Genomic DNA, 27,305 nt, shown 5'->3' with positions numbered 1-27,305 from the left:
AATAACGACAATACAATCAATGTTCAATTATTCAATTATGTATTTTGTTGTGCGATACTTTTCCTGCCAACCTGCCACAGCCCCCCTTGCACCTAACTGTGCACCCATATACCCCCCCCCCGACCTGACATTAACTTTTTTGCTTGCTGTGCATTGTGGCTAGTAGTTTTCCCGAGTCACTAGCCATCCAGCTATTCTGTATCATGACACTGTACACATTTAACCTCAGAAGATGTGGGTTTCTATATGGAGCATGGGTTTCTACATGGAGCAAAAAACGTAATATATAAACAGAGTAACGGAGCTTTTTCTTGAACCTCAATACGAATAATTGATACACAAGGGGCAAAGTGCAGAATATAAGTCATTCTGATATGTCATACTATAGTATAAACTAGTGACACTGAAATTGTTACCAGCCACAGCCAAGTTTTACCAGCATTTGGCTGGTTGGCAGGTGCCAGTGTCAAGCCCTGGCACACACACACACGCACACACACACTAGTAGTTTGGCTCTGCTGTTGTGATGTAGTGCTCACGCACACACACACACACACACACACACACACACACACACACACACACACACACACACACACACACACACACACACACACACACACACACACACACACACACACACACACACACACACACAAAAAACACTAGTAGGTTTGGCTCCGCTCTCCTGTTGTGATGTAGTGGTCTAGTTATCCCTTCCACAGCCGTGTGCACACGCGCACGCGCACACACACACACACACACACACACACTAGTAGTTTGGCTCCGCTCTCCTGTTGTGATGTAGTGGTCTAGTTATCCCTTCCCCTGCTACTGATGACCTAATCAATGGACAATCACACTTCAGCGGCCTGCGGCTCCAACGCTGTGTAAGTATCGAATAAGAATCTCACAAGCTTGTTTTCGCAGTTTGATTTTCTTCACTTGGAGAAGCTGTGTGTGTGGTCATATGGCTGTCGTTCTGTCTGCTTGGTTAAAGGGGGGAAATGTGTCTCGTAAACGCAGGCTAACGATGACTACAGTACGCCTGGGGCCTATACTACAAAGCTGGATAAAGAGTAAAGGTTAAATTAAGAGGTACATCACCTAAGTTAAGAGGTAAATCACCAAATAGAAGTCCTCAGGACTGGATGCGGAAAAAACACATTGCATATTTGTTGTCGCTTCTCATTGTATTTCTATTCCTTTTCCAGCACACGTCAGCCAAATGTAAAGCTCATTTTAGAACATATTCACACTCATCCACATCAGTGATTATAAAAAATGTTCATGGGATTCATACTACTTAGTAGATATTATATGCCATTTTGAGGGCATTGTTGGAGGCAAATTAAATGTCTTCTCTTCTAAATGTATTGCTGCTGCTTGAATATCGGACTGCAGCCTAAAGGAAGATTAAACACAATCCTGTTTACACAGCAGAACAGTGCCATCTTGTGGCCGCAGTTGGTAAGCACACCATTTGCATACCTATGTCCACTTCAGAGTACATTACATTATATTACACTTAGCTGACACTTTTATCCAAAGCAAATTACAGTTATTTATAGGGCATTGGTTACAGTCCCTGGAGCAGAGTAAATATTTAAAGATGAATGATGTTTTTTAATACTAAAATAGGAACTGCATAGAGCAGCTGTACTACAAAAGTCCAACATGAATCTGGCCTGGGTCATTTCTCAACCCTACCCCATCTCTCTCTTGCTAGTTTCCTCTCTGAATCGTATCCTATCTAAATAAATGCATACAAACAAAGCCCCAAAACAAAACTATAGACAAGAAAGTGTAGAGATTCTCAACAGGCACTCTACAGGCCCCCTTGGGCTAGTCAGAACTAAACCAGGTTAGTTAAGAGGTACATCACCTAACCTGGAGTCATGAGGATTGCAGGATTACTTTAGATCTTTAGATTAGATGAATATAGGAGGATAAAATAGGGATTTAGAGGGCATACTGAAGGCGGAAAAACATATTGCGTATTTGTTGTCCTTTCATATTACATTTTTATTCCAGTGCGAGTCAGGCACCATATGCAGCGCTAAATGTAAAGCTCATTTTAGAACATATTCACACTCATCCAGTGATTATAAAAAATGTTACACATGATTCATACTACTTAGTAGATATTATATACAATTTTGAGAGCATTGTTAAAGGCAAATGAAATGTCTTGTATTCTAAATGTATTGCTGCTTGACTGATCCAATGGGTAATTATTGGGGGGCCCGTGCGCTCTGGGTGGCGTATACTATTTTAGTGAGGGTGTTTTACCGTTTTTGGGGAAAATGTATTTGTATAATGTGTTGGAGGGATTTTGTTTACTGAAAATTATTTTGGGTGTTCATGTATTTTGTGTTCATTCTTTTCAGTTGTTATTTTCCATTTAGATTTTTGTTATTCAGTTAATTAATTTATTTTTGCAACTGGGCTCATCTGTGGGGAGGGGCTACAGGTATAGAAACTCAGTAGAGGCCTCAGAGCTTCAGTTGTGGTTAGGACGTCTTGGTGAAAGGTATTGTGCGTTTGGAAGTAAAGAAGTATTGTTCAGGGTCATGGCAAACTTGAAGCCTGTTTATTTTTGTATTTTGATATTGTGTTTGGCTTAGTTTGTGTTTCTGCATTTTCAACTTTATTTTTGGACACTGTAAATAATTGCACATTTCTATTTTTGGAAATCAAGTTTCATCTCTCTGTCCACTCCACCGCCGACCAGTCCTGCAACAGCATAAATTTTCTTATTTCGGAAAAAAACACCTGGCTAGTTTCTTTACAAATGTGCGGTGCATTGCAGATTTTGCTCCAACAATGCACACACAGCCTGATTACGTCACATCTGTGTACAAACAGTAAAGGGGTCTGTTAGAGCAGTGTTTCCCAACCTTTTTTGTCTTGTGTACCCCCTAAGCATTTTTGTTGTACCCTGAGTACCCCCCAGTCAAGTTCTATATCGCTTTCTCTGTCCCAATGTAACTAAGCTCCATACATTTGTTAAAAATATTTTTTTCCAAGTACCCCCTGCAGTGTGCTCGCGTACCCTTAGTGGTACACGTACCCCTGGTTGGGAAACACTGTGTTAGAGGTAACTTTAGTGTAGTGAGAGACGGAGAGAGGGGGAACTCACCACTCTGCGCTGCCTGGTGTCATGGCTGATGTGCAGGGTGGAGTACTTCTGCAGGGCGGCTTCCAGAGACTGCTTCAGGTCCATGGCCCTCCGCAGATGCTGCTCCTCACCGCCTACTTTAGTGAACACCTGATAAACACACACAGACCACAACCACAACATCAACATCATCATCGCCTAAAACAGCACACACAATCATCATCCTCATCCTCATCATTACAGCCTAAGATGCTGCTCCTCACCGCCTACTTTAGTGAACACCTGACACACACAGACCACACAACATCATCATCACCTTAAACAGACAGAACACACATCATCACCACCTAACACTGTCTACTCATCCTCTCCTACTTTAGTGAACACCTGACACGCACACCACACATCATCAGCATCATCATCATCATTACCACTGAAGATTCTGTTCCTCACCTCCTACTTAAAAGAGCGTTCATCTGACGCAAAATGGATCCCGGAAATGAACGTGCCTGGAGCATTTTTTTCTACTTACGAAAATCTTTTGTATTACTCTTACCTGAATCCAGGACTTGACTGCAGGCAGGTGTTTGGTGCTGATGATGCGTTGTAGATCCCTGATGTTACTGAGGACCGCCTCGTTATCCTCCGACTCCTGCACATTCACATCTACACACACACACACACACACACACACACACACACACACACACACACACACACACACACACACACACACACACACACACACACACACACACACACACACACACACACACACACACACACACACACACACCACACACGCACAGCACACACGCACAAGTTCAAGTAACTCTCATAACACCCAAGAAACTAATTTATCATATAAATGTCATTATTATTTTATTTTTTTCAGGTATTCAGGGTCTAATGGTTTAAGAGATTTAACCTGGGCTTTAGATCAGAGGGTTGCAAGTTCGAATCCTAGCCTTACCTGTCCCTACATAGTATCTATCCATGACTGAAGTGCCCTTGTGCCCAAGGCACCTAACCCACATGCTGCTCCAGGGACTTTAACCAATATCCTGTATTATCTTGAAGAAACTGTCCAAGTGAATAAGTGAACATACGTACCGGTGGATATGTCAAGCTCCAGACTGTACTTGTGGGAAATCACACCAGAGTTCCTCAGGAAGGACGTTCTGTCTTCTTCATCCCCTTCAGGAGTTTTCTTTTCGTCTGTGTCGTCTGCATCGTCTGTATCGTCTGTAGCCGTTCTCTCCACCTCCACCTCTTTCTCTTTTCCTTTCCTTTTCTCCTTCTCCTTCCCCTTCCTTTTCTCTTTCTCCTTCTCATTCCCCCTTTTCTTGCCCGTGTCTTTGTCCAGATCCCGGCTGCAACAGGGCTCGGGATCGTCTTCGTCCCTTCTCTTTGAGGTGGGTGTTGGAGAGTCTGGTAGCGAGAAAAGATCAAGTCAAGTGAAGTCAAGTTGGCTTCATTGTCAATCTCTTTACATGCACTGGTCATACTAAGAATTGAAAAGACGTGTGTTACTTTCTCATGCAGACATAGACATACTTTAAGAAATAGACATAGACATACACAATAGACAAACAGACCATTCAAACATACAGACAGACATTAAAGTGCAGGACTAAAATATACAAGATCCGCACACTTTCAACCTTTCATGCAGAGCCCCTCTGGTATAATCTCACTGTCAGTAAAATGGCAATGACCATGTGTTAATCTCTCTCGGTAATGTCATGATGTATGTTTTCAGCGTAGGTACTGTGTTTTAGTGCGTAGGGCACTCACACTGAAAATTCAGTGCACTGAAAGTCCAAATTTTCCCTTGACTATAGACGTCAGTGCACTGTGTGCACTATGCACTGAACGTCAGTGCACTGTCACACATGTGGCTGAAGGAGAGGATTGTGCACATCCGAGGAAAAGGTGCAGGACGTTTCGACTTCAACAGTCTTCATCAGATTCTCCTCCTTTGGAGAATCTGGTGAAGACTGTTGAAGTCAAAACGTTATCTAGCCATGAAATAATAAAAGACAAGAAAAAGGATTTTAAGTCTGCGGACTTCTCACTTTGAAAACCACTGTCACACATGCGCCACTGGAGAGAGAGGGTGCATTCCAATATGCTACCTTGCATCCTCCACTTGTGCTTGTGGCCTCGCCCCGCCTTCTTGATCCCTCCTCCGTGGAGAAAACAATAAAGTTTCCCCACTGTCAGCCTAGCCACAACAACTTTTGGGGCACTATTCTCCATTCAGCGTTCAGTTTTATAAATGAGAAAATGACTTAACAATTGAGCTTTTGCGAGATATTGAAATATAATGCTGTTGTCAGTGATGTCATCATGACATATTACTTCCTGGTACGAGGCCACAAGCACAAGTGGAGGACGCAAGGTCGCATATTGGAATGCACCCAGTGAGAGCATCAGACCGACCTCTCGAGGGTGCTGGTTCTCCACTGGAGCTGGGTCCCGCAGTAGGCTCCAGGTTGCACATGGCAAAGTTATCCGGATCAGGCAGCAGGATCTCTACACAGTTCTGCATCTCCGTCAGACTCTCTTCAATATCTTCACAAGTCTCTGTGGTGTGGAGATGTAAAACGTTGCCATTACACGCCACTGCTGCACATTACGGTTATTGTGATACACAAAATACACGCAAGCCAGAGATTTGTACATTTATGTTGTTTACATTACATGGCATGGATAAAAAAACTCCATTGTAAGAGGTGCGTTTTAGCCCCCTAAATAGGATATATTTAAAGACGGATTTTTAATATGTGGATTAAAACTCAGATTACGTGTAAACGGAAGGACAAAACCAATGTGTTGTTAAAACTATCCGGCTACGTGTAAACAACTTCTTAGCCTCCTTGGATAAAAGCGTCAGCCAAATGTTATGTAATGTAATGTAATGTAAAGGCTTATAGAGCACATACAGTAGAGATCAAAGTACCTTCCATCTCCGCCTTGGCTTTGTCCAGTTTCTCTTTGTAGATGGTCTGCAGTCTTCTCTGTCTCTCCTCCTGTCTCCTGCGCTCTGTCAGGGTGCGAACCTCAACGTCTTGAAAATCTACCTGCAGGGGAACGGACAGGGATATACCGGCAGTAACTCAAACAAAGAAGTAGTTTATTACTAGTTAATTCATGTGAAGTAGTACTCTTGCACTATAGGCTACTAATACTGAGACTTCAATCACAAAGTTTCTTTTTGATATATTTTTTTATTTTCTTTCCTTTTTATTGTTGTTGATAAGTCTAACTTTTAAAGGTGCACTGTGTAAAATTTTACACCCCATAAATGAGACCCAAATTATAAACCCCAAAAATGAGGCCCAAACCCAAACGAAGCCCAAATACGAACCTTCTTGACTTGCTTGAGGAAGTGGTACGCGAGTGCCAGCTTCTTGTAGGCCTCTCCGTATGTCTCGTGCCAGGACTGCACCGTTTGAATGGCCAGCCTCTTCATCTTCTGAGCCACCTGCCATAAACAAGATGATATTACGCATTACATGTTATATATTTTTTTTAATCTATATTTCAATCTTCTTTTTGGACGTTTTCAGCAAATAGAACAATTTTGCAACGTAACAGTTACAGTGTGTCACAAAAGAACAACACTCACATAGTACACTCACATAGTAGAACACTCATATTTCTATAAGACATTGATTCTCAAACTGTGGGCCTGGAAATCATTTTCTAAAAATCAAATTAATATTTGTGTGTGTGCTGCTGTTGCTCTCCCTGTGCTGTCTTCCGTCCCACCGCCCTGCTGCATTGGGGCGCCGTTATGGGCTTCCCCCTTTCACGGGTGAGGCATAAAAGCAAGTTTGTTGTGTGCAGTGAGGACTGTCAGCAGTGGAGTGCTGTGTCACAATGCGAATGGGAGTTTCCCAGGTGTGCTTTATAACACACCTCTTTGGGAGGGGGCGGGGGGGTGTTATTGTATAACACACCTCTTTGGGAGGGGACAGGGGGTGAATATTGTATAACACACCTCTTTGGGAGGGGGCCGGGGGTTGTTATAGTATAATAACACACCTCTTTTGGGAGGGGGCAGGGGGCTGTTATAGCATAATAATATTAAAAAATAATAATTTAGCGGCCCTGACTGCACCTCTTTGGGAGGTGGCAGGGGGTTGTTATAGTGTAATAACATGTCTCTTTGGGAGGGGGCAGGGGGTTGTTATAGTGTAATAACATGTCTCTTTGGGAGGGGGCAGGGGGTTGTTATGTAAGGGTTAACGTTCGGCGAGAAGGTCGCTACCGTGGAATAGCAGCACGACAGAGAGAATCTTTAGACCCCGACGCGGAGCGGAGGGGTCTTGTTCTCTCTGAAGTGCTGCTATTCCACAAAGCGACCGACTCGCCGAAAGTTAACCCGCTTATTATATGGATATACTTAAATGATTCACACATGGCGGGGACATTTCTTTAGGCCTATTCAATGGTAAGTCTATTATAGTTTTTAATGTCAAAAGATTGTTGCTGCGCAAAACAAAACAGTGCCGTTGTGGAACACCGCTAGGCAACAGGTGTTGTCTATCACAGCAGCTGATTAGAGTCTTGTTGAAAAGTCGCTTTAGCAGTGAAAAGGCTTGTTGCCATTGACAGCGGTCTGTTATAGACCAACCCGTCCGTTATCGAAAAATAACAGACGTGCGAACGTTGGGGAGCCCCGTTGAAATGAATGGAGCATTCGACCGATGACGTCACACCATATAATAAAGTGCAATAACGTACCTCTTTGGGAGGGGACAGAGGGTTCATATTGTATAACACACCTCTTTGGGAGGGGGCAGGGGGTTGTTATAGCATAATGATATTAAAAAATAATCATTTAGCGGCCCTGACTGCACCTCTTTGGGAGGGGGCAGGGGGTTGTTATGTAAGGGTTAACGTTCGGCGAGAAGGTCGCTACCGTGGAATAGCAGCACGACAGAGAGAATCTTTAGACCCCGACGCGGAGCGGAGGGGTCTTGTTCTCTCTGAAGTGCTGCTATTCCACAAAGCGACCGACTCGCCGAAAGTTAACCCGCTTATTATATGGATATCCAATGATTGACACATGGCGGGGACATTTCTTTAGACCTATTTAATGTTAAGATTGTTGCTGCGCAAAACAAAACAGTGCCGTTGTGGAACACCGCTAGGCAACAGCTAGGTAGCCAGGACAACAGGTGTTGTCTATCACAGCAGCTGATTAGAGTGACAGAAGACCGGACCCCCTGCGGAGTGATATGAAACATTCGCTTTAGCCACTGACTTGTATACAAGCCAGTGGCTTTAGCAGTGAACGTCTTGTTGCCATTGACAGCGGTAGCCAGGACGGGTGCTGTCTATCACAGCAGCTGATTAGAGTCTTGTTGAAAAGTCGCTTTAGCAGTGAAAAGTCTTGTTGCCATTGACAGCGGTCTGTTATAGACCAACCCGTCCGTTATCGAAAAATAACAGACGTCCGAACGTTGGGGAGCCCCGTTGAAATGAATGGAGCATTCGACAGATGACGTCACAACCATATAATAAAGTGTAATAACGTACCTCTTTGGGAGGGGGCAGGGGGTTGTTATAGTGTAATAACACACCTCTTTGGGAGGGGGCAGGGGGCTGTTATAGTGTAATAACATGTCTCTTTGGGAGGGGGCAGGGGGTTGTTATAGTATAATAACACACCTCTTTGGGAGGGGGCAGGGGGTTGTCGGAGTCCGTCTCCACGGTGAGCTCCAGGAACTCCTGCATGTTGGCGACGATGAGCAGGCGGAAGTCATGTGATCGGCTGAAGAGCTCGGCCACCATGTGGAACGCGGAGAGGCGGATCTCGGCGTGCTCCTGGTTCAGCTGCGTCATGATCAGGTGGTACAGCTGCTCGATGTACTGAGTGGACGACCTGCAGGACACACACACACACAGACACACACACACACACACGCACACACAGCTGCGTTATGATCAGGTGGTACAGCTGCTCGATGTACTGAGTGGACGACCTGCAGGACACACACACACACAGTTGCATCATGATCAGGTTGTACAGCTTCTCTATATACTGGCTGGATGATCTGCAGAGAGAAATCTTTCACACACAAATCTTTCACACACACACACACAGCTGTGTCATGAATACAGCAGAAAAGGTATTCGACAGTACTGTATATGCCAGAACTTATACTCAAGTTATTGGTTCTCAGCTTGTGCATAACAAACTGTTGCACAGGGAAATGACTTGGAGATCACCACATAGACTCACTTGCAGATCTTCTTCACCTCCTTCATCTTGTCTGCATTCAGAGATGGCTCCCCAGAGGTGGTCAGCTCCTCCACAAGCTCAGATAGTCTGTCCCTTTTTTCAGAGTCCATCTGTTGGGGGCAGAACAAATAGGACTTTTTGCATACTGGTATGCACATCGCATTGTGATGGAGCCTCTGATGTAGGCTACAGCAGACTTCACATCAAAATGAGTCTAAGTAGTAGTATTTTAAACCCTAGCCCAACATGTACCTCAACTCACTACATAGAGACTATCCAAACCTCACTTCATAGTCTAACAAGTTACAACTACATGTAAATGAATGAGCGCTGGTCCAGTGAGAGTGAATATGACAGATGCTACAGTCAATGAGAGCTGGTCATATCATTGAGCAGTTTCAGAAAGGGGGTGGACCATGTTTGTGAACGACACAGCAGGACTCACTTTACTTCCATATTTATGATACAATAACCACCAGTATCTAATCTATCGTATTCCTCCTGGTCACACACCACAACGAGAATGTGTGTGTAAAGTCCTATAGTAACTGAGGTGTGTCGGCAGGCTAAGTGCATGCATCTTTAGAGGCATTTGTTATTGTTTACTTTTTACCTCGCAGTCTGCCGTGTATAACAAAAGTCAAGTAATTAGACCATGTGACCTGCCCCAATTACTAATGTTACACAACTATACATTTCGTGTATTTATGCTGTATTTGCTATCAAAAACACATAAGGAAGAGCTATCACAGATTCTTCAATGAAGTCTAAAAGGTCTGTGGATAGAGTACCTTTCTCTCCCACTTCCCAGAGAAGCCTTCGTCCCTGGAAGATGTAGGCGACTAGTGTCGGAAAGGAAGACCGCCAGACTAAAAACTAGATTTTTAAACAAAAAAAGACACATCGGCTGTGCTGAATTTGGAGAGGTGTAAGGTCAGAATAATTCTCGAGGTACGATTCCCCCCTGCCCAGCGGCACTTCGCTGCTTTGCCAGAATCAGCTGCAAGACAACGGAACGTCGATACTATCAACTTCCGGTAATTTAATACTATACCAAAATAAAAGTTATTGATTCAAAAAAAGCTAACTTCTTTGTGCTGCGAAAGTGACGTGCTGTATGATTTTCTGGGTTTGGCCATGTATACACAAACACTTTTAACATTTTCATCGCGAAGAAATATCATATTAGTACATCCGAAGATGGGAAGGAACATCATGCTCAGGAAGGTCCGTAGGCCTATCTGTATTGATATTGTAGTTACACAGTGGTATGAGTCTGCGGAGGGAGTAGGCCTAGTGGGCCTATTTAAAAAAATAAAAAATAACAAAATAAAAAAAAGATACTTCTCAAGCCATTCAATCAATAGATTATGTCAGTTAAGAACAGGTGTTGTCCATAAAACATCATGATGAGCAAGTGTGAACAACAAGATCAAGAGTGAGTGTCCTGGTCAATCAGATTAATCTAGAGCTCATGATATTCCACTAGAGGACGTTGTTTGACAATGAATATGGGGGGGAATCGATCATGTTGCTGAGTAGGGTGAACTTATGGGACATGGTGCATGTATGACTTCATGATGATGTTAATAGTTAGTGATGGATAACAGCGATGAAGATAAACAGTTAGTAACAATGAAAGACAACATTTTAGTTTATTTAACAAACCTTTATTAGCAAATTAATTTCTTTTTACACCCCATTAGTAAAAACATGCATGACACTGCCCACCCGCAGTTTCAAAAACTTAATCGCTCAAGGGGAGAAAAATAAAATATCAACATGTTACACTAAGATCTTGAATGTGGATGAAAACAAACCAACAAGGCGGTCTGCAAAGTCATGTTAAAGGTAGAGTATGCACTTTTTTTGTTTTGTTTATTTCAATAACTTATGCTGCCCATTCAATGTTATCGTTTTCATGAATATTAACCGCCACGATCAATTTGTAAGTATTCATTATAACTTGAACATTTTCATACAAAAAAGTTGGATGTTCTCCATGTCTGCCATTTTGAACAGATTATTATTATTCAACGGCAAAACACTCTATTTTGGTCAGACCAGACCAGTAATTATTAGTTTATAACTTAGTAAATATTCACGAAAAGATCAACATTTGTGAATGGACAGCATACATTTGGATAATAAATGACTAAAATTACATACTCCATCTTTGGGTGTGTACAGGGTAGAGGGTGTTCCAAAAATGCACACACACTTTAAATCACTGTTAAGTTGGCGTTTGTTAAAAATTCAAGTAGTTTTCAAAATGCAACAGAAATCATTTCATTGTTTTGTCACCAGCTATTTTCAAATTGATATCTTAAGTCTCCAACCATGGCCTAACGGTTACCAGGGAGGTGGTCTTTCAATCTCAGGGCTGTAGGTTCGAATCCCATCTGACCTCTCCCTACACCACCATCCATGGCTGAACTGCTCTTCGGCAAAAAGCACTGAACCTCACATTGCTCCAGGCACTGTATCAAACACCCTGTCAAATATTAACTGTAAGTTACTTTGGATAAAAGCGTCAGCTACGTGTAATGCCATGTCATGTAATGTAATGAACTCTGCAAGAGTGAAGGAAAGTGAATGCAATCATTGAAAGTGACTGAACAAAAGTACCACGAGAATTGCGTGTGATTCACCTCGTCATACTGCCTGGACCAGAATAGATGTCAGTTGGAAAACTGAAATTTGAAAACTGGTGATTAAAAACAATAACATGTCTTTGGATTCTATTACACTTCAAAAGTAGGTGGTTTGTACATGAATTTTAAAAACACCATCAAATTTACAATGATTGAGGTTGTGTATACATGTTTTTGACACCCCCTGTACGTTGATGCTCTGTACGGTAACAGAGTGACACACGGCACCTTGACAAACCGCTTGATGTCACAGTCAAAGCTGGTGGTTTCCTCAAAGGTGTTGTCGGCATGTTACGTGTACACAGAGGGATCTCGGGTGAACCACAGGTTGTTGCTGTGCCCTAGACTAATAAAGACATTGCATACATCTCTTTTAACATGACGCATTGGAGTACACTTGCATGGAATTGGATCAACCCCTTTTACATATATTGACAAACTAATTATTTGTTTCAAACACAGTACGCTGTGGTCCAATAACAACCCTATCCCCTTTCCATCAAAAGCCCAAATAAAACAAACAAAAAACAACAAAACAGAAACAAACACATAAGTGACTACCCTAGTATATGTCAGGAGCAGGCTGGAGATGCAACACAAAACAAAAGCCAGTGTATTTGGCCATTTAGATGCCTCAATATAATCAAACCAATGACAGCCCAGAAACTCATTACAAAATCGTGATAATTCTTAAAATGTTTTGGCAGTCTTTTTTTTTCCAGACCATTTTTTTGTCGTTGTGCTAGCCTATCTGACACACCAAACGGTAGTCACTGTATACTTGTTTTTGTTTCGTTTTGCTTTTCTTTTTAAATACTGACAAACCCCTGCAGGATTTTATAATCACAGACTTCAAACACAAACTAATTGCGGCGGACACCAAAACGCAGCGTGCTTAGGTGCACCTCATAACAGAGACTCCTATAGCTGGCCCTCGTTTCTCAAAAGCATCGCTGCTAACCAGTTAGAAACTTAGTAGGTGGCCAATGAGAAGTTGCATCGCAACCAGGAGTGCGTTTCTCGACAACATCATTGTTAACCAAGTTAGCAACTTACTTGGTTGCAATGCAATTTCCCATTGGAAACCTAGTAAGTCGCTAACTGGTTAGCAACAATGCTTTCGAGAAATGGGGTCCAGGTAAGTTGCTAACTTGGTTAGCAACGACACTGTCGAGAAACAACCCCCCAGTTTAGTTCTTTATTGTAATTCCTGCTGGATAAAAAACCATCTATGACAAACATCTCTGGAATTCAAACCTGAATCCCGTTTTTTTTTATTTTTCTCTACACCACAATTAAGTAAAACAATGGAAGATTATTCAGGAGCAAGTTTGTCTTTCTTCGTTTACAGAAAGATTATTTCAAGAAGAGCAAGTTTCTTTCTCTCTTTTTTGCTCTCTATGTCTCTCTCTTTCTTTCTTTCTTTTCTTTTCAAAACAAAACTGCTGTGCATCCCCTAACAATTTGCAGTCGCACTCAGTCACCAGTCCCCCTTTTCCTTATAACTCTGTCAGTCAGGCCAACGCAGTGCAGTGCACACACAGGAGCGCATAGTCCGGTGCTTGGGGCCTCCGTCACTCACAACAGAGAGAGGCCTTTGTATTTGTCAAGCCCTTGACTGGATTATATATGTAACGGTGATGATAATGCTGCTTTTCCGTCTCTGATGCCTGTTGTTTTGCTTTCGCCACTGACTCCAGAGTAGACGGCTCTCCCTCTGCGTTACATGATGTAGACCTTCTCAGCCTGGGAGAAGCTGAAGACGTCTTTGGTTCTGGGGCAGATCACCTTCTCATCTTGGCGGATAGACAGGAGGGACTGAGGGAGGGAGGCAGGGGAACAAAGACAGAATAATAATAATGTTATTAATGATAATAAATATAGCAACAACAGTGTGTGTGTGTGTGTGTGTGTGTGTGTGTGTGTGTGTGTGTGTGTGTGTGTGTGTGTGTGTGTGTGTGTTTGCTGACTGGCCTTGTATCCGTAGATGTATCCTTGGGGCAGCATCGTGTGCGTGTGTCCGCAGACTCATGTTGTATCCATACGTATCCATGGGATTGGAGGACAGCATTGTGTTTGTAGGTGTGTCCCCACAGATGTGCGCACGTGGGTGTGTACTCACATTCTACCTGTATACACATCAGGTGGGGAGCAGTGTTTGTGTGTGCGCCTATATGTGCGCACATGCGTGTACTCACGTTGAATCTGTAGATGTATCCATTGGGCAGCATATGGTGTGTGTGTGTGTGTGTGTGTGTGTGTGTGTGTGTGTGTGTGTGTGTGTGTGTGTGTGTGTGTGTGTGTGTGTGTGTGTGTGTGTGTGTGTGAGAGTGTGTGTGTGTGTGTGTGCGTGTGCGTATGCCTGCATGTACTCTACTCACGTTGTATCCGTACACATATCCATTGGGCAGCATCATGGGGGGGTTGTTCTCGTTCATCACCTCGCCGGAGATCTTGCAGACGAGGCGTGAGTTGGCACAGTGGGCCATGGGCAGGGGCTGGGCCAGCTTGTTCAGGGACTTGCTGCACACCGGGCAGTCCGGGTTCTTTGAGGTACCGTCCTCCTTATAACACTGCCTGGGGGCCACAGGAGTTAAGGAAAAACCAGCAGCCAATATAGTACTTATACGTAAACAATATAGAATATAAACTAGTCCTATCATGTAATACTCTTTATAGCACTGCCTGGTACCAGAGGAATTAAGGAAAACCAGCAGCAAACATCGTACTATAAGGACGCATGCACGCGCACACGCACGCACGCGCACACGCACGCACGCGCACACGCACGCACGCACGCACACACACACANACACAAAATAATCCAGTATATACAGTATATTTTCATATTCAGGAGCACAAGAATGCAGTTGCTGTCCGCTGTTAAGAGCATGAGATAAAAGATACGGGGTTTTGATGGCGGAGAGGCCGGCCTGTAGAGTGATGGTGAAGACAGAGTTGTTCCCCAGCTGGTGTAGCCGGTAGTTATCGTAGCGGAACTGCTGGATCAGCATCTTCCAGCGCGCAGGATCCAGAAGATCCTGAAAATCAAGCGGAGATCCAAATCAGCTTTATTTGTCAAGTACACTTGACTTAGCCTGGGCGAGCGCCGACTGTTGACTCCGTCAAACAGTCTGGCGAAAGCTAAGAGGAAGCCATCTCCATGGATGGAGGGAGATCATCTGATCTTACTCTGCCATTTAAATTCATTGGAGTTCCGAATTCAAATTAAAACTCATATTGTGCTCTTTTGGCATGACTGTTACAATATAGTACATAGGATGGCGTCGCCAGGCTGCACTTGAGAAGCTTTGTTGCAAAATTACCTAAACACCAATTTTTGACTTTTGCATTTCATTATTGGAAATGACTAATCAGACGTCCTTTCATCTATGTCTAAATTCTTTCCATTCAAATATTCTGAGAGCACACTTTTTAAACGTATATAAAAGCATTTTGCAATGCAATGCAATACAAAGTCAACTAAGCTCTTCACTTGCACAAATGCAGAAGGAAAGTGCATTGCAAATAAAAAGTATTATTATTACTGACAACTACATCCTGAAGGCGGCTCACAACAGGAACATATCAACATCAGCATTACTGGCCGAGCGATATGAATGTGGCAGACACATAGAGGTAGAACATTAGACTAGAGGTGACCCCGCCCACCTTTTCACAGCAATCCGTGGCAGCCATTTTTTGGAGGTAGACCTGAGAAATGGAAATGAATGCAGAAGGAGGCTCACCTCTGTCAAAAATGGCTTAAAGGTACACTGTGCAGGAATTGGTCAAAAACGGTACTGCAACTATGCTGCTCAATGACACTGGGTTGTCTATTGCCAAATTGCCAAGTACAGTCTTTTTGCAGCTAAAAATGTATGTTTCTGGAAATTCAAAATGGCAGACCATGGAGAAGACTTCCCTTTCCATGTATGAAAATTGCAATTATCCCAGTCATAATGAATACTTAGAATTTGATGGTGGTGGTGGTAAGTATTCATAGTGAATGGGTAGCATGAATTCTGGAAATAAACAACTAAAAAAAATCTTACACAGTGTACCTTTAATGATGTGAAAATGTCCATCAACACACTATGCAAGGACAATAGTTGAAGTGTGTTGCTAAATATCTACATAATATAATTTGATTTTTAAATGCATTTTATCGACTCATATGATGTGACTAGATATTAAGCCTGACATTTCGAATCTGTGTGAATATGAAGTAACCCATTAATCAAAGACCAGTTTAAGTCCATTTTTTGTCAGAGGTGGGCGCGTTCTCCATTGATTTGCATTGACTGAAGGCACTTACACTATCTACACAAGATGGGAGGCTGCATGTGGCATCTCCCAGTGCTGTCGCTAATTGCTGTGTCACCTCTAGTCTAATGTTCTACCTCTATGGGCAGACATTAGCCATCTACACATGTCAAACACGCTTAGCAGTAAAAGTAATAACTAAAGATTTTCAGTCAAGACTCGTTCATACAAGGCATGTTGTGTAGTAAGCAACTAACTTCTTTTCTGCTTATTCATTTCTGCCAATTCATTATGTATAATGTGTAGTCAAGATTAATGCAAGATGTTGTTTAACACCTTCATAAAAAAATCTTTAAAATAAAATACATCAACCATGCTTCTGATCCAACCAATGGCATGGCCTTACCTTATAAGGAGAGATGTGCGTGTCGGAGGGGAAGGCCAGCATCCCCATCACCTGACGGACCTCATCTAGCTGCCCTCCTTCTGCCTGACTGAAATGCTTCCGCGCGTGCCTAATGTAGATAACAGCGCACACGCACACGCACACGCACACGCACACGCACACGCACACACACACACACACACACACACACACACACACACACACACACACACACACACACACACACACACACACACACACACACACACACACACACACACACACACAGGCAAGAACGCACGCACACACACACGCACACCAAAGAGCTTAGCTTCAACAGAAATGAAGATAACAGCACACGCAACAGTGCAACTTTGACAGCAATGCAGAGAACAGTACGCACATAAACAGAGCATAATCTCTATCTGGTGCACGTGCAAACACACGACACAGAGTAGAAACACACACAGAAACACAGAGACACAGAGAGACAGACACAGACACACACACACACACACTTTCGACATTAATGCTGATAACACACAGAGAGGAAGAATCTCACACATAAGTGTTGAGCTCTAGAGAGAAAGCAGGAAATAAATCTCGAATATTATTGGACTTCAACAAGGGGCAGACAACAGGAACATGTCATCCTGCATTGCGTATAGCTGACAAGATGATTTGAACCGACTATCGTGTGTGTGTGTCCAATACGCCTGTGCAAGTTAAGGAGTGCTCCACAACGCCCTGTGACAGGTTAGGTTTAGGGAAGGTTTTGGTTTGGGCACAATTTAGCTAGAAATTCGCCAACTGTCACTGTTCTTGGCAAAAGTAAAGCAGCATCAACATTGCTTTACTGAGAGAGGTTAGCTTTAGGGATGGGCTGGGTTAGGGCACAGCAAAGCATATTTGCGTTCAGCAACAGAAATGCGCTGTGGCAAAAGAATATCGCCAACATGGTGGGAAAACTGTGTCAAAAATGCATGAAAGCGATTTACCGTTGCGTTGAGGAGCACACCTTAACTTCAAAAGGCGTCGCACCAATACGCTGAATATACTAGCATGCGACACATATGCTAAAACATGATGGCAGCCTGACAGACAAGATATTGGCCAGTTTAAAAAATATAGCTTTTCCGCTATTAAATTTTTAAATATTTTATTATCTAATTTTTCATACTCCGATAAGTTGTGTTCCTCGTTTTTGCAATTTGTAGAACCAGAAAAGAGCTTTGAGACTTAAATGGACTGACAATCAAGGATGAATGTATAGTGTCCTAGTAGCCTCTTAACTCAGACTTTCTTTCTTGTTTCTCCTTTAATATTTGAGTTAGATTCTTGCAAGTGCAGTTCTGGTGTTCTTGCTTGCCACTAAAAAGGCAAGTTTTATTGAAATCTGTGTTTGAGTTTGTGTGAAATGACTCTGGAAGCAAATGCAGCTCTGTGATTAGCAAAGTCCAGAAAAGCAGTAATAAAGTTCAGTTTTGTACGGTGACCACAGCTTTATGCATGCATTTTTAGGTAGGCAGATCATCAGTACAAATGATGAGTGAAATGTTCCGTGTATGCCGTCTTTACACTTTCTGATGTGAGGGACAATGATTTAGATTTAGTCACGGCCATAGGGATAATCATTTTCACACAACGGTTACATTTCCAAAAGGACAGCAGCGAAAGATGTTAAATGACTCACATGTCTCTCAGAGAGTGTGATACACATTTTCCCTTTTCACACGGATCACCCCATATTTCCCTGCTAGACGTACTGTGCATGTACATCAGAGAAGAATACCAAGAAAGAAGCTTCTTCTCACATACACAGCCAGGGCTGGATTAACAGGGTTCCCACTCTAATTCAGATATAAAATTCCATGATTTTCCATGACTTTCCAGACCCAAAAAACAGAATTTCCATGACCACTTCCGTAAAAAAATGATGTGAATGACGAGATGACGCCGAGCCACTGCCAGACTTAGGTGGGCTCATTTCATTCTAGAATGTTGCATTACAGCACGAACCCAAACCGTCTCTGGCGAAGCTTTGTAGTATAACCAGTAAGAAACACACTAAACAAAAAAAGTTTTTGCTTTTACACAACTGTTAAGAAAATTCCATGATATTCCATGACTGTGCATGCAAAATGGTGGAATTCCATGACTTTCCATGACTGGAAAAACTTTCATGAAATTCCATGATATTCCAGAAATTCCATGACCCGTGGGAACCCTGGATTAAGATTGCCTGGGGCTCCTAGGCTACAAGTTGCTGTGGGGGTCCTCAGAAAGCACATTTCACGACAAAGTTACATAGACAGTGTCATAATTATGTGCTAGGAATTAAGGATAACATGTCTACCAACTCTACTCAACATGAGAGATGATTTTTTTTCACTATTGTACCATGTCATAGTTCAACAATTCTTCACTTCTGATCAATCGGGGGCCCCCTAGCAGTTGGGAGCCACTAGGCTGCAGTCATATCTAGCCTGTGCATTAATCCGGCCCTGTGCACAGCCTCATGAACATGTATTAACGCAAACTGAGGTCTTGCAGCTCGGCTTTAAACATTATGACAACACAGACATCCCATAATGCCCAAGGTAAACCCGTCACCAAGGTGAAGATGATGCGTTACCTGACAGCGTCCATGCGTTTGTTCTGGCGTATGAGCTCGATAAACTCCTGAATCCTCAGACTGAACTCCAGACAGCTCTGCAATGACAGGTACAAATGACGGCCATTTTAGGGCGAGGAATGACAGTTACAAATGGCAACGCCCATCTTAGGAGCAGACATGGCAGTCACACAGAGTTTTAAATAATTACATTTTCAGATCTATGCATGTACATTACCAAGGTCAAGACGATCTGCAACAGATATTATGCACATAGTTCTCCTGTAACAGTTATACAACATAGCCATGTCACATTGAGCTTCCCTCCTGTCCTGGGTTGAAAAAAACTCTTTCAGGCATGCTAGTTCAATTAAGATAATAGGAAAATACATTGTCTTTTGCCCCCACTCATCTGGTAAAAACAACCACTGAAAGTGAATAAAACAAGAAGAGTTTCATTGCAAAATGGTGTATAGCCATTTTGGAACCTTTCGGGAAATTGACATGTTTGCATTGGGCGTTTCATTGCATTGCAAAATGCACGTTATATAGGTTAAAAAAGTATCTTCTCAAAATATTTGAATGGCAGGAATTCACACATAGATGATATGACTTCTGAACAGTCATTTCCAATAATAAAATGCACAAGTCAAAAATGGTGCCTACGCCATTTTGCAATGAAACTCTTCATGTCACGTCAGCTGTTTAACAGTCATAGCGTTGTTAGGAAGTGAACTCGACATACTTTCATCTTGCGAAGTCTGGACTTGTTGTCATGGCACCAGGCCAGGCAGGTGCCGGTCTCCTGGCGCTCCAGAGACTCCTCCACTTCCTTGGCCGTCAGGAACATCTCAATGTTCACCAGGTCCTGACACACACACACACGCGCACAGGCACACACACACGCGCACGCGCACAGGCACACACAGACGCGCGCACAGACAAAAACAGAGACACACATACTTTCAGCTTCGACAGTAATGCAGATAACACACAGAGAGGAAGAATCTCACGCATAAGTGTGAATCACACACAAACAAATACATACACCCAAAGGGGTAAGTTGTCCCGGTCCAGGGAGAGAGGGGGCACAGAACGGATGAGGGAAAAATGCAATTTTGTTGTGTGCAGTGTCCACTTGTGTTGCACCGATACCATTTTTTGGACCCGATACCGATACCCGACTGTGCAGTATCGGCCGATACCGATACTACTCTGTTTAAAATTGATATACAGTATACTGTATCTATGAAGAACTGCATAGGCTACTACTTGGATGTAACATCATTACTATCATGGCTTTGTCAGGCTGCTGCCTACCCTTGAGAAACAGGAAAAGACTAATACTGCACAAAGTGAATCCAGTAGAACTTTTTATACTTTTTAAATACCTCTGATATAAATTAACTAAGATCAAGGCAGAGTTCAAGTGTCATGCGAGCATCTGTAAATGGTATCGGTGCCCTGTCTGTTGGTACCTGGCCGATACCGATACCACCGTTTTAGTGTGTTATCGGGGCCCCGGCCGATACTGGTATCTTTATCGGTGCAACACTAGTGTCCACTTGTGTGCTGTGTCACAATGACAATGGGAGTTGGAGTTTCCCAGTTGGGCTTTCACTTTTCACTTCATAACTACTTTATGTATCTCGATGCTGCTCTGGCATGCGAGCTTGACGGCGGTGTTGTAGTATCCGCACCGCAACAGGTGTTCCACCGTCAACCAGTATTAATAATAATGTATTATCATTATTATTAATATATATTATATGAAATGTATTTAACTATGTACCTCGATGCCGCTCTGGCGTGCAAGCTTATCGGCAGTGTTGTAGCATCCACACAGCATGGTGTTCCACCATCAACCAGTAATAATAATAATGTATTGTTATTATAAATATATACGTATTATATGAAATGTATATAACTGTGTACCTCGATGCCACTCTGGCGTGCGAGCTTGACGGCGGTGTTGTAGTATCCGCACCGCAGCAGGTGTTATTAATGTATTATTATTAATATGTAGCATGTTTGTTGAAGCATCCATGAACCAGTATTAATAATAATGTATTGTCATTATAAATATACACGTATTATATAAAATGTATAACTGTGTACCTCGATGCCTCTCTGGCGTGCGAGCTTGACGGCGGTGTTGTAGTATCCGCAGCGCAGCAGGTATAATTAATGTATTATTATTAATATGTAGCATGTTTGTTGAAGCATCCATGAACCAGTATTAATAATAATGTATTGTCATTATAAATATACACGTATTATATAAAATGTATAACTGTGTACCTCGATGCCGCTCTGGCGTGCCAGCTTGACGGCGGTGTTGTAGTATCCGCAGCGCAGCAGGTGTTCCACCATCATGCGGTCCATCCTCTTCTTCTTCCACACGTTGACGCCAGCTGACTGGTCACTACTGTGCTCCTTCAGGTGCTCAATGCGCCGCTTACACAGCTTGGCACTCTCATCTTCAGCCTGGATGGACTCTGCAGCCTGGCAAACACAAAGTAGAAATTAGATGAATTTTAACAAAAAACATTTTTCTTTTTCCATTTCTAAAACGGATTCTTGTACAGCTTGCCATTCTCATCTTCTGCCTGGGGGACTCCACATCCTGACAACAAGGCGAAAAGGAAATTATAAGGTACGTTTTTACACCCACACACACACACCTTTCGTTTGAGGGCGCTGAGCTTCTCCACGACCCCGTCCAGCAGTGACACCACCGAGTCGACGACGGGGAAGTGGTTAAGGGTCTTCTCCAGCTCGGCCACCACCATGGTCACGTGACTCGTCTCCCGGTCGATGTTCTTCTGAGCCGCGCGGAAACGCTTATTCAACGTTTCATACGGCACCTGGGGAGTATTCAAAGAACATTGTTACGTGATAAACCTGGCTAAGTTAGATAGGGCAGACTTGTAGCCCAAAGGTTGCCGGTTCGACTCCCGATCCGCCAGGTTGGTGGAGAAAGTAATCAACCAGTGCTCTCCCCCATCCTCCTCCATGACTGAGGTACCCCGGATGGTACCATCCAGCCACACTGCTCCCTTGGGGGGCAATTGAGGGCTGCCCCCTTGCACGGGTGAGACGTAAATGCAATTTCGTTGTGTGCAGTGTTCACTTGTGTGCTGTGGAGTGTTATCACAATGACAATGGGCGTTGGAGTTTCCCAATGAGGCTTTCACTTTCACTAAGTCAACCTGCATGAAGTGGTTCATCTGCTAAAAGACAGCCCACGGGTGTCATTTTGCTAAGAAAATAAGGACTCCAGGCCCTTGTATTAGATGATTTACCACTAGCTCAACCTGGATGACTACTTAACCAGGTTCTTGGAATACTCCCCTGAATATTTGAGGAATACGGTACATTATAAGCAATACTCTGTGTTTCCTGTTTTTTCCCCAGGTGGTGGTGGAGGTAAAGCCAGACATAAGATCGTTCCACATGCCATCTCTGTAATGGCCACATTGTGCAATTTCATATGAAATATGTTGAATGCTTCACCAAAGCGCCTAATCCATCTATTTTTGGTGGTTTTCAAAATAGGCCAACAGTCTTTATATTTTCTGCCGCTTTAACTGTAAAATGCTGAGGAAAACCCTGACACTTATTACATTACATTTCACCAAGTTGATGCTTTTATCCCAAACGACTGACAGATATTACAGGGTATTGGTTACAGTCCCTGGATCAGTGTGGCGATAGTGTCCTCCTCAAGGGCACTTCAGCCATGGAGGGAGGAAGGTATTGGGGTAAAGGTGGGGATTAAACCTACTACAACGCTGTGATCTCCAACTCCCTAACCATTACACCACTACTTATTGCTGCAGACAGTATTATCCGAAACACCTTTCAGTTGTGCAATGCATGTTCACTTAACTGAGAAACAAAATAATAATAAATAATACATAGGTTTTGTATAGTGCTTTTCTAGACACTCAAAGACCCGGCTTTACAGACCATAGCATCAAAACAAAATGTATAATGAACATATACAAAGGCATACAGAGCCTGAACAAAAGCAGACAAAAGCACAACAACAAAAGTGGACTGCAGTGGAAGGTTTTATGTCCATAGTGATGACATGGAGCTGTACGGTGTGGTATAGAGGATAGTAAACCCAAAACGGGAGCGGCGATGAAATGCCATGCCATGCGGATTTGGAAAATACTGTACAGAACCTCCTTAAGTAGCAGCGAGTTCGTTTGAAGGAGGCAGCTGAACAAGCAGGTGAATTTTCATGAATGAGCAGCAAAGTGTGACAGATGGTGCCGTGGAGACTGTTGCTGGTGCCCGTTCCCGGGCCACACCTAATCGCAAACCGGACGTTTTTTGGTAATTTTGGTAGTACACGGCATGCAAGCAGACAGCGTACTGTAGGGGCTGTGGCCTAGTCGTTAAGGAGAAGAGCTATAGATCAGAAGGTTGCAGGTTCGAATCCCATGTTCCACTCCATGTCTCAGATAGTGCCATTAAGCAATGCACCTTACCCCATACTGCTCCAGAGACTGTAGCTAACGCCCTGTAAATAACTCTAAGTCACTTTGGATAAAAGTGTCAGCGAAGTGCAATGTAACGTAATGCAATGTAGTGTAGGCTAGTCTCCTGTAATGATAGCCAACTACATTACAGTGGCCTACTAAATGCACTATCATCACTAGATAAGCTGAATGCCACTGCTTTGCTTCATCGTTTAACAAGGCCAGGGGCCTCATGTACAAAGACCTCTGCAGATTTCCGTACTGAATCTTCACGCAAGTGAAAATATGGAAAAGATACATTTGCACCTAAAACTTCAAATGTATCTGTCCATGCATAAAGAGGTTTTCATGCAGATGCACGTGGTATGTCCGCCGATTTCACAAGAAATTTAGTTCACATGCACCTAAGACAATTAGTACATCTGAAAATGTATGTGCAAAGTTACTTGAGGGGTTTTATTTATGCGTGAGCTTAGCAAGTTTTGTTCCCAGAAGTAGTAGGTCACACTTATAGGAACACTGCCATACAAAAAAAACCCCGAACCCGTCATGCCATGAACTGAAATTCATGTGTAATTCAAGTCGGTTTTATTGTCAATTTCTTTACATGCACTGGCCATACAAATTATTTGAAATTACACTTCTTACTTTCCCATGCAGACATAGACATACTTTAGGTAATTGTGCCAAACCCATGATCCAGTATGCAGGTTTATTATGGGAAAGCAATATGCAGCATGGGATCAAGGAGCACCAGCTGTGAGGCAGAATATATGAGTCATCATCAGCAGCGATGCTGGGATGGACAGGGAATGATGAAGTCACACAGACATGTCCACAGACTAGTCTCATTGCCCTTGTTAAGCATTTTAAACTATTGGTAGACAAAACTCTAAGACCATGTTTTTGTTCATTCTAATGGGTGAGACGGATTCTATGGAACAGTTTGAGACGATTTACTGAATATTAGCAAGGGTTGCATGGCTTGTCACTGTCTGGCTGGCAGTGCTAGGCTAGCAGATGGTGGTAGTGATGATGAGGAGGGTAAGGCTGGGGAGGATGAGAATGAGAATGATGAAGAAGATGATGATGCTTCCCATTTGTGACAACGGCATCGCCATAGGCATGTTGTGCTCAGCTGATTATGTTGTAGCGAAATGCATCGCTCTCTTGCATGAGAGGAAAACGCAGCTGTCAACCACAGGCTATAACCCCCACTCCTCCTCCGTAGTAGCAGGCCTGAGTGTCTTGTCTGTACTAACCCAACCAGTGACCGTATGATATAACGCGTAGAACTATCCATCAAACAGCCTTGTGATTAAACACACTCAAAAACCATCGGTCGGTAGTTAATCATGTAGCACTCAATCATTTGTAACGAGTTTTGCAATGTAGTCTTTCCACCATCTTGAAATGTCAAAGGTTATTTAAATCCAGAAACTCGTGTCTCAAAATGATCTCTCCATTTTCCCCACTCCAAGTGAAGCAGCAGAGTAGACAAGCTCTCTGCAAAATCCATGTAGTATTAGGGCATTATGAACGACAATCATCCTGCTGGCTTGCTTCTGAAGGCAGCTTTGCCAACATTTGTATCCGACGGTCGTGTCTGGGTTTATTCAATCATTCTTTAACAACTGCAATATCCTATTCAAAAGTACGAAATATTGCGTGATAGCATTTGCACGACAACTGCCAAGGGAAGTGGCCATTTCATCGCTCATGTTTTCCAACAAAACATGGTTAGCTGATGGTAAAGTGATTGCTAACGTCAAGGGCTTACGTCTGCCAATTTCAGGAAGCTAAATCTGTCATTGTTATTCATCAGAACATTTTTGGTGAAATGACATGTCAACGCTATGGCATAGTTTAATAACCTAACCGCATCATTTGACAGTTGACATGTTGCACCGTATAAGACACGGTTCCTTTCTGACATGTTAGGTAATCAACGCTAAACTGCATTGGCCTGGGACAACGTCGACAACCTTACCAAAACAGCTAGCGCACTAGTAACCACTAGCTCTAAGCTAATGCTTAGATCGCTCAGTTGTTTACTTGAGTTAGTGGTCTTGAAATGAGCAGCTTTTGGAATATCAGATGGGTAGCTGTCCAACACAATTTCTACACTGAACATCTTTAGCAGCTACATCAAGTAAGATGAGAACAGCCTCACGCAACATACCAGATATGCTTGCTGACAAACTAACTAGAACTAGCTGCTGTTCGCGTTGCCTTGTTGTGCTTAGCAGCACTCGCCGTGAAAGCTAATACGCCATACGATGGGAGAGGGAGCAGTATTTTAGCTAACCACAGTTTACCGTTCAATGTAACAGTTAGCAAGCTAACACTTTCATACACCCAAACCAAAACCACACATTTTGACAGTCTTGGGACATGTTCTGAGTAGAACCAACCATAGCTGGTAAAAGGAGGATTTATACTCTTGCATTGTCAGAGAAATACAGACCTTTAAAGTTGGGTATTCTTGAACCTTCAAAGCCATCGATAACTGTGAAGCTGTCTCATTCACCGCCATTTCCACCAGAAACAACAGGAGGAGAACCAAATTCGGACTGCAGATAGCAATTTGCAGTCGTAGACATCTATGAAGGTATGTGGACTGTTGTGGTCTGTGGCCGTGCCATACAGTGGCGTTCTGGTTGTGTGAGCAACTCGACTGTAATTTGACGGCTCGGTTTCCGGTAGGAATGTACCAAATTAAAAGCACGAGCAGTAACAATGAACTAGATACACAACACTTGGAAAAAGATTACTAACAATCCACTAAAAATGTATGATATTCACCAACAAACCATACACCGTACTAGCAGCGTATGAAGGATCGTGAGCAAGGTGGCCCACTATATTGCTTTTTCCACAGATGTTTGCTCTTGAATCTTATGACACAGTAGGATTTCTGTAGTTACCACCCATCTACCCTTTACTAGATTAAGTCAGCAATGCTATCATATGATCAAGTGCAAAATCAAGCATGGCAAAATGTAGATAGACGAATAGAGCTTGTTGATCAATGGGATTAGGGATAATCTGATCAATAAAACAGTAGGCCTAGTAGATAATCTGTGCATTTGAGCCAGCGCACTCACAATCAGCTACAGAAGAGTGAAGCCCTAACTGGGGTAAAAAATATTGGGGGTAGGCAGGGGAAATGTCAGTAGCCTACTGGTCCAGTGCTATACCTAGGCTCACCTGCAGTAAATGTTCCCATATCATCGAATTCCACCATGGGTTTGGTCCCAACATGAGATGACCCATTATTCAGAGGGCGTCAGTAGGCCTACTTGCAATCATTTACATTAATGTAAAGCATTAACACACTTTCCTTTTAAATCATACCATTCATGATATTTCTGCATAAAATGAACATTTGAGGATATTTTTTTGCATTTAAGTCCCTCCCTAATGACTTTGCTATGCCAAATGTGTTTGCTATTAAAAAAACTTAAAGAAAAATGAAAGTGTGAAGAAGGATAAAGACCCAACTTGTAGCCT

General features: G+C 42.9%; 2 protein-coding genes across 3 annotated transcripts in view; both read right to left on the bottom strand.

Moving 5' to 3' along the window:
• The window catches only part of uvssa (UV-stimulated scaffold protein A), a 38,981-nt gene extending 28,792 nt beyond the window's left edge, over window positions 1-10,189 (bottom strand). Inside the window, exons 1-9 of the mRNA XM_063189553.1 lie at window positions 9,994-10,189; window positions 9,381-9,490; window positions 8,807-9,020; window positions 6,495-6,611; window positions 6,087-6,207; window positions 5,567-5,710; window positions 4,235-4,552; window positions 3,678-3,787; window positions 3,143-3,271 (exon numbers count right to left, since the gene is read on the bottom strand). Of these exons, the coding sequence (XP_063045623.1) occupies window positions 3,143-3,271; window positions 3,678-3,787; window positions 4,235-4,552; window positions 5,567-5,710; window positions 6,087-6,207; window positions 6,495-6,611; window positions 8,807-9,020; window positions 9,381-9,490 (1,263 nt within the window). The 5' untranslated portion in view covers window positions 9,994-10,189. The remainder of the gene's footprint in view (window positions 1-3,142; window positions 3,272-3,677; window positions 3,788-4,234; window positions 4,553-5,566; window positions 5,711-6,086; window positions 6,208-6,494; window positions 6,612-8,806; window positions 9,021-9,380; window positions 9,491-9,993) is intronic.
• An 839-nt stretch (window positions 10,190-11,028) lies between these two features.
• On the bottom strand, window positions 11,029-26,496 carry maea (macrophage erythroblast attacher, E3 ubiquitin ligase). Of its 2 annotated transcripts, XM_063190334.1 has the most exons (10): window positions 26,260-26,496; window positions 21,984-22,166; window positions 21,601-21,804; window positions 20,045-20,167; window positions 19,321-19,397; window positions 16,707-16,815; window positions 15,707-15,748; window positions 14,942-15,075; window positions 14,416-14,611; window positions 11,029-13,852 (listed from the first exon to the last, which is right to left on the bottom strand). In XM_063190334.1, exons 1-10 carry the CDS (start codon window positions 26,326-26,328, stop codon window positions 13,757-13,759), a joined length of 1,233 nt encoding a protein of 410 aa, XP_063046404.1. In that variant the 5' UTR covers window positions 26,329-26,496; the 3' UTR covers window positions 11,029-13,756. The 2 variants fall into 2 exon arrangements, with proteins under 2 accessions (XP_063046404.1, XP_063046405.1); XM_063190335.1 differs by lacking the exon at window positions 15,707-15,748 and having other exon boundaries at window positions 26,260-26,493.
• Window positions 26,497-27,305: the final 809 nt, after the last annotated feature.

The sequence above is a fragment of the Engraulis encrasicolus genome, chromosome 23, assembly GCF_034702125.1.
Source record: "Engraulis encrasicolus isolate BLACKSEA-1 chromosome 23, IST_EnEncr_1.0, whole genome shotgun sequence".
Taxonomy (NCBI): domain Eukaryota; kingdom Metazoa; phylum Chordata; class Actinopteri; order Clupeiformes; family Engraulidae; genus Engraulis; species Engraulis encrasicolus.
The sequence above is the reverse complement of the archived record's forward strand: the minus strand, read 5'-3'. Positions and strand labels throughout refer to the sequence as shown.